This window comes from Ixodes scapularis, unplaced genomic scaffold, assembly GCF_016920785.2.
Source record: "Ixodes scapularis isolate PalLabHiFi unplaced genomic scaffold, ASM1692078v2 PGA_scaffold1__304_contigs__length_218370807, whole genome shotgun sequence".
NCBI classification, from domain to species: domain Eukaryota; kingdom Metazoa; phylum Arthropoda; class Arachnida; order Ixodida; family Ixodidae; genus Ixodes; species Ixodes scapularis.
The window spans coordinates 128,172,682-128,180,360 of record NW_024609846.1 but is presented as its reverse complement, the minus strand read 5'-3'; the positions used below and the strand labels follow the sequence as shown (position 1 = coordinate 128,180,360).

General features: G+C 43.6%; 1 protein-coding gene across 1 annotated transcript; it reads left to right on the top strand.

Moving 5' to 3' along the window:
* The first annotated feature begins 248 nt into the window (after positions 1-248).
* On the top strand, positions 249-3,633 carry LOC115313992 (pupal cuticle protein G1A-like). The gene is made up of 2 exons (XM_029973003.4): positions 249-2,960; positions 3,526-3,633. Coding segments are annotated over exons 1-2 (972 nt in total). The 5' UTR covers positions 249-1,990; the 3' UTR covers positions 3,528-3,633.
* The last annotated feature ends 4,046 nt before the right edge of the window (positions 3,634-7,679 follow it).

The following is a 7,679-nucleotide window of genomic DNA, read 5'->3' as shown; positions in this document are numbered from 1 at the left end:
CTATAGGAAATGGCTACACACCTTAGAGATTACCCATCTTAGATTGTACAGAAATCAATGATGCATTCAACACATTTTAATGTACCTAAGTACCGCGTTCACTATATGAACGTGTGACCATCTGAGCTTGAGCAAAACTGTAAGATTACACTAAAGCAGAAATCTAGTCGACGAGTTTTTTGCAGATTTACTTGATGGTCGGAATACTACGTGTTCTATATAGGCAATTCATTGGTAGCGTTCTAGCAATGCAAATCAAGGACGACCAATATCACGTCTTTATTTTCTTTTTCTTTTAGTGCGGGCAAGATTTATACGAGTAATGACCATATTCGAAGGTTACACCTTCGAGTATTGTGTAACCTTCGAGGCTACACCGTACTCAACGCTGCCCTGGTACAACTGGCCTTGATTATACGAAGCTTATAGCTCGTGATCTGAGTTTTCACTTGAAACCTGACGCACGTTTATGAGAATAAAAAAAATACAGGTCATCGCGCGACGTACCTAGATAAAACTACAAATAAAACTCGACTCGGCGAATTAAAGACAGCCTATTGCTCCAGTTCATTGCAGTGACTGTGATCTTTTTTTCTTTCACTATTGGTTTTATGCATACATTAATTAGCCGCACGTTCACGGGCATATCCTGTATAAGGCTGCGTTAACTTCATTGTTAAGCTCGATGCGAAAATTCGTTCTCTTTTTTTTTTTTAATTTACTCCCTACGTACTACTGATGATGGGACCAGCGCCGTCTACGAGTCGGGACATTTACATATATAAGGGGCTTCAGGACGGATCCTACTCAGCAGTCGCACCTTCGCAGGCTCGTATACTTCACCATGACTGGAGTAAGTTAAAGTTTACCGCTCGCGGAAAGTAAGATTTGCAGATTTAATCTTGAAATGCAATTTGCTTAAGTAAAAAGGATAATTTCAACTTCACGTGAATGATAGAACTGACTTAAAATTTCAGCAATACGATTAAGGCTTCGCGGGTACTAACATAGCTGGGGTTAGAACTCAATGTATTTCTACTAAACGATAGCAAAAATCAAATAGAAACGACCACTTACCCGTATCTTTTATTCGATTGCAAAAACCTTATACCCAAGCGACTCTCTAATATCTTCAATCAATGTGTACATGTTTGTATCAACCGATATTTATGTAGGGCCTTTGAAAGAGTTGATATAAACTTTTTCTCAACTTAATACTAGATGCATGCGAGAGTTCTCACCTTTTATTTTATATTGCTACTTTTAAATTTGGTGTTTCTAAGGAGTAATTCAGTAGTGGTAATGATACGCAGTCACGGGGTGAAATACATACCCAACTTTTTTAACTTTGGGCATTACCGTTGCATCCTTCTTATCTTTTTTCCCGTTACTACTGATCCATTTAGGAGTAATCAGATTTTGCTGAGCATTTAGATCACGCGTTTTATTGAAACAAGAATTTTAATTTATTTTAGTACGCACTTATAATTTTCTCATCGTTTTAAAGAAAGCAAAAGTGCTTATACAATTTTCAAGGGACTCGAGAAAAATTAAATACGTATTTTCAACTATTTAATTGGACATTGAGAAAACTATCCGCCAAATTTTTGCCACTCCGAGCAAGCAGCTCCAAGGAAGCGCTAAACTTGAATAATTAGAAGGGCGTGCAACCAAAAATGTACAAACTATAAAACTATTCTTTTTCTCAGATGCCGCAAAACGAAAAGCCACAAAACTCATCAGGTTGCCACTTAAAACGCAGGGAGAAAGTGCTTTCACATCCGGAGATTAAATTTCACTTGCAACAAATGCGATTCCTTTATTGCTACGAGGCATTTGGAGTATTTTTGCCTTTCGAGTTCACTTTATTTTAATCTAAATTGTCTATTTAATCATCACTTATTCACAAAAACGCTTTTATTTCGGATGAACATGTTCTTTGCAAAATAATGATTACATTAATGCGCTAATGAAGTATAAGATGTAATTTATGGTTTACGTTTTCCAGCTTCGAGCATGCCTTCTTCTAGCCCTGGCCAGCAGCGCCATTGCTGGTCAAATCCATGGGGGCCTTAGCCACGGCATCGGCCTTTCCGGTGTCGGCTATTCCGGCCTTGGCTACTCTGGACTGGGCTACGGTTCCCTAGGCTACGGGTATGGTCTCGGCTATGGCCAAGCCGTGGGTTTCGGCAACGGCTTTGGCTACTCGGGTCTGACCGGATACACCGTCGCTGCCCCAGCCGTGAGCCGCACTGTGTCCACCTACCACGCTGCTCCAGCTGTCGCCACCTACCACGCTGCTCCAGCTGTCGCCACCTACCAAGCTGCTCCAGTTGCTACCTACCACGCTGCTCCAGCCGTGACTAGGGTGTCTACTATTCAGGCTGCTCCGGCTGTCGCTACTTACGCCGCTGCCCCAGTCGCCACCTACGCCGCTGCCCCAGCTGTCACCAGGGTCACTAGCTACCAGCCAGCTGTCGCCCGTGTGGCTACCTACCAGGCAGCTCCAGCTGTCACCCGTGTCGCTACCTACCAGGCTGCTCCAGCTGTCGCTACCTATGCCGCTGCTCCAGTTGCCACCTACGCCGCTGCTCCAGCTGTGACTAGAGTGTCCACCATCCACGCTGCTCCGGCTGTGGCCAGCTACCAAACCTACCATGCCCCAGCTGTTGCCACCGTCGCCCACGCTCCAGCTGTGGCGAGCTACCAGACCTACCATGCTCCCGCTGTTGCCACTGTGGCTCACGCTCCAGCTGTCGCCAGCTACCAGACCATCCACGCTGCCCCAGCCGTTGCCACTTACGCCCACGCTGCTCCAGTGTACGGATACGGCGTTGGATCCCTCGGCTACGGTGTCGGCAACTACGGCTACGGACACGGTCTTGGAAGCTACGGCCTGAACTACGGTTACGGCCTTGGCACCTATGGCGACTACAGCACCCTCCTCCGCAAGAAGAAGTGTAAGTACATACTCATCTGTATAATGATTTCAAATGCTGTCGGAACAATCAGCTTAACTCCTATTGCATCCAAAGTGTTACTAGCCGGAGGCATGCTGTTTAGAGAAGCTTGTTTTAGAGAACGCCGTTTCACCGACCCCAGTTTATCGAATTATTTCGCATAGAAACCCAGTTTAGAGAAAAATGGCTATGACCCTCCTTTTAGAAAATTCAGCCGGCTCGAAGTGGCGTGTGCTGATGAGTCAGGTGGGTTGACATTTTCGTAATGAGCCGCCACAGACTGTCGCCTCGAAGTGGTGTAAACGCGCGAGCTGAGGGGGGAAAGTTAGCACGAGTTCTACTGTACACACGCAAAGCAGTGGAGCCTTTTTTTAAACAGCGTTCCTTATCTATCAACAGCATTTCTCTAAACTGAAGCTCCGCTTTCTCCACAAGCTTCGATAAAACGTGCTCATTCTCTAAGATGTGGTTCGATAAAATGGTGTGCGGTCAACCGCTGTAAACCCGTTACTAGATTATCTTTTTATGCATTTGTGCTGTACGCCGCTCTATTTCTTTTTTTCAGAAACTCTTATCCGGAGTTAAGCACAAGAAGTCGCCTGGATGCTGGGTTCTCCTGCCAACCACCAAGCACAATAAACATTTTGAAATAAAACACACTAAAAAAACGACATTTCTTTATCGGATGGCTTTGGTTTTGTGTTCAACCCACTTCATAAACGATTTGTTTGAAGAAGTCGCTTTTTGTTGTATGGGGTGCTGACAGTCGGTATTGAGTGTTCCTTGCCCAAACCTTACAAACCGTCAGCTTCGCTGCTTGAAAAACAAGTGACTCTTCATGCCTTCATTTTTTTTTTCATTTTGAAAATCACTCTACTTTTTAGTTCCCCCTAATCCCCAATGTCTTCGTATCCCTATAAAAATATAACAGAACAAGATGAAAAGTTACGATCACGCCGATGTCTCAGGAAAATTCGATTGTGCCATTTTGATTTTTTATCTTGTAACGTATTTTTATGTTACAATATCAGCTTCGTAACACGGTTATAAAGCCTATATCAAACTGGATCACTTTCACTGATTTACATTGAAATGTAGAAATATTAGTAGACCTCAGTGCAAATGTTGGAGTATTTATTTTCTCGAATTCGCCCGGAAATCGTTGGCGCGGCTCTTTTTCAAAGGATGCCCCACCAGTCGCCGCAGAGCATGTCCCGACGGGCCCGCCGATGTTTTCGTCGTGCACGCGGCCCTACCCGGACATGTAAGATTTCGACTCCTGGCAACACCCGGACTCAGGAACGTCACGTGATACCTGCTTCTTCGGATGGCTACATAAGCCCACCACGCGGGACGGCCAGTTGGGGCATTGCATGGCTCGAAATACAACGATGCAAATCCTGTTTATGTTTCGTGTTAGTTCTCTCTAAAATGTCGCCTGATATATTAGCGATGATTTGTGTTTGCTAGTGAAGTCGTGCCCCTATGACCTGTCTGACTATAATGCATGTCATCGTGTTTCTTGTTTATGAGAAATAGTTTATTTTACAACCAGCAACATGGTTTTCGTAGAGAATTATTATAATCTGTTTACTATATTGTTGATTTGTTACATTTTTCTTTCCTTTTATGCGCTCTCCCCCTATGTTAATGCCTTCGGGCCCTGAGGGTACAATAAATAAACTGGAAAAACTCTACAAAACGTTGGCGTCATAACCTTCAGTTGAGAGTGCGCTTCGTCTCTGTCCCCTTCTTCGTCCTTGTTTATTCTGCGCTTTCCATTCGAAGATGAGAAATCGGTATTCACGAATGCTTTCTTAAGTGAGGGAAGGAAAGCGAGTTCTCGTACGGAAAAGCTAAAAGTTCCGGTGTATCTCAAACTCCCGATCCCCGCGAGAGCTGGCTGTTGCCATAGCGACGGCGTCCCCGGCAACATCAAACACCAATTGGAGAGCTCGGCATGGTTGGGAGCAGTTCGCAGCATGTGGATTTTTAATAACAAACAGAGGCGGCCTTTCTGCCACCACTTGTCTGGGGTTTGTGTACGTACAGTGATATGTCGACGCTAACGTGAATTAAACACGCACGAATGCCGAGGCTGTGATAACCGCCTTCGTTGACTGCTACGAACTTGATCGCTACGAAGTCAAAACAAGTGTCATCGTTGCTAAAAGAAGATAGCCCGTGCCAGTCGTTTGCAAAGCGGCGTATATAGAAAAAAATCGCCGCGGCGTTTTCCGCGGCTTCGGAGGTGCAGGAGCGAGCCGACGTTAGAGGAGATACGTTTGAACTACGAGAGTGTCAGCAAGAGCCACGTAAATACCCGTTCACACTCGGAGCGTACGCGCACGTTTGATCAAAGTGTTGGATTCGCGCTGTTGGGCCGCGCCTTGCCATGAGGTTCGGGATCAATCTTTTACGATTGCAACTCGGTACTGACGTGACACTCGGCAAAGAAAGGCTGGACCGGCATCGCGTAGCTCCCACGAACTGTTATAGCTCAACAGTGACGTACCGTCATACCATAATAAAGATGGCATACTAATAACAAAGTGTGCATATATACCGCGTTGCAAAGGTAAATTATACGGCGTTTATTTGAATCCTACATGCATCACACAAAACAAGGAGATAGAGTCGATGATAGTCCCTTTTCCATGACAGCGTTCGTCACCGCTGCGTAGGAAAACAAGGAGATGACAAGGGGAGAAGATTGATCTAATCTAAAATTGAAGTCAGCGATGAAACTATTAATACAGAAAGGGTACACAAGGGCCGCGAGGGCATATTCCATTTAGCAAGCCAGCCGGTTGTGGGCTGACGGTCTTTGCGAAGGACCGTCGTACCAACGCTGCGTCGGTGGAAGTCCGAGTTACTGCAAGGCCTGTATTCTGCCAAGCTTGGTCAGTGGGATCATTGCCGTTGTAGCTTTTCCCGGGTGGATCCAGCGTTCATGTTCGTCGTGGCCGGTTTCAATTACTTTTTTTTTTTGCTGCTTGAAGTCGGGATGCGCGAGAAGCGAGCACGTAGAAAAAAAAATTATGTTGGTCGTCGTGACGAAGTAACTGAGCGACGATGTCGGTCATGTTGATTTGATCGTAAAAAGTGCGCAAGACAGCTCCGGAGCTGTTCTAAGATTCCATCGTAACGTAAGCTAAAGTTGCGATAATTTCGTTTCGTAAATACAAACTTGTTTTTACGTTTTGTCGTACGCACATTTTTGGCGTAAGATCGTTGCGTGAATCTGGCCTCCGGTGTTTTTCTTTTCTTAATACTTGTAGTTACATATTTGAAAAGTTTTCTTATTCACAGATGTCTCAACCAAAGCTCGACCTGTTCAGAACCAAAGGAAGAAGAATATTGATCAAAACCCCATTTATTATTTCATTATCACCTTACTAATACCATGTTTTGCTATGGTCTGGCAATATATGCCGGACAATAGCAAATATCTAAGATGTGCATAAATCAATTCTTATTTCAGTTTTGGCTAGTTGTATTACGAGTTCTACAGCTTCGTGACATCCACAATAGAAAATTTCAGTAGATTGTTTCGATGAATCCGGTAACGATACTCGATACCCCGCCGCTGTCTTTGCGCATGCATCATATCGTTATCGGGTATCGTTATCGGGGGTATCGGAGGTATCGGAAAGATCTACTAAAACTCTCAGTTATCAGGTAATGGCTGCAACAACGAAGCTTTGCTGAATCTTCGAGGTAAATAGCACTTTCATTGCTTCGCTGAAGAAGCTCAATGTAGAGGATGAAGCATTCGTGAGGCACGGTATGGCACTCCCATCCAGCGCTTCAGTTCAAATGGTGTTCAGCGTAGCAGTCGACATCTTCACTAAGAAATGACGCAAAATGGCTGACGAGGCTTTCGAGAGCCAGGTGTTGCTCAAAATGAATAAAAACTTGAATAACTCTCTTCTGTTAGGAAAGTAATGTTGGAAGTAACGCCACTAAAGTAACGGATTACGTTTTGGGGTAACGGTCACTTACTTTTTATTAGAGAATAATTGTAATTAATTGCAATTTAGCTTGGAGTTAATGTAAATGTAATTCCTTACTATGTTCAGTAACGTGTACATGCTTGGTGTAGAACTTCATTGGACGTTAACCAAAAAAACTTTATTTTGCATTGATATCGACTATTAGCGTATTGCAAAACTCCAGGTGGAATGCAAGAAAAAAAGTTAGAACTGAGATAAATTCAGCATACATAACATTTTAGTTATCGATAACTTTTTTCTGCATGCACTACCCGACAGATTTGTAGCAAGCATTCTAAAAAGAATATTTTTTTTTAGGTAATAGTTGGCAAGCAGGAAGGTACATGAAAACACACCGGGATAAAATCATATTAATGTTAGAGCTGCATTTGATGCCTCTACATATAATTAGATTATAAACGACACCAATTATTCACTAGAAAATATAATAAAGAAACGACAAATTTGAATATTTTTTTAATTAGGCAATAATGTAGTGCCCATTTTAGATTTTGTCGGCATGTGCACGTCACCGGACAACGTAGTTTGAAGTAACTTCAGATCGTGGTCAGCCACAGCTTATGGGAAAAAATATTTGATTGCCGCAAACATCGTTTCTACATGGCAAAGTACACAAAACGCATATTCATAAACACATGCACCATCGCCTTCTGGAATCATTTTTTTGATCAGCTTTATTTGCTCACTTCATCAAGGAAGAACC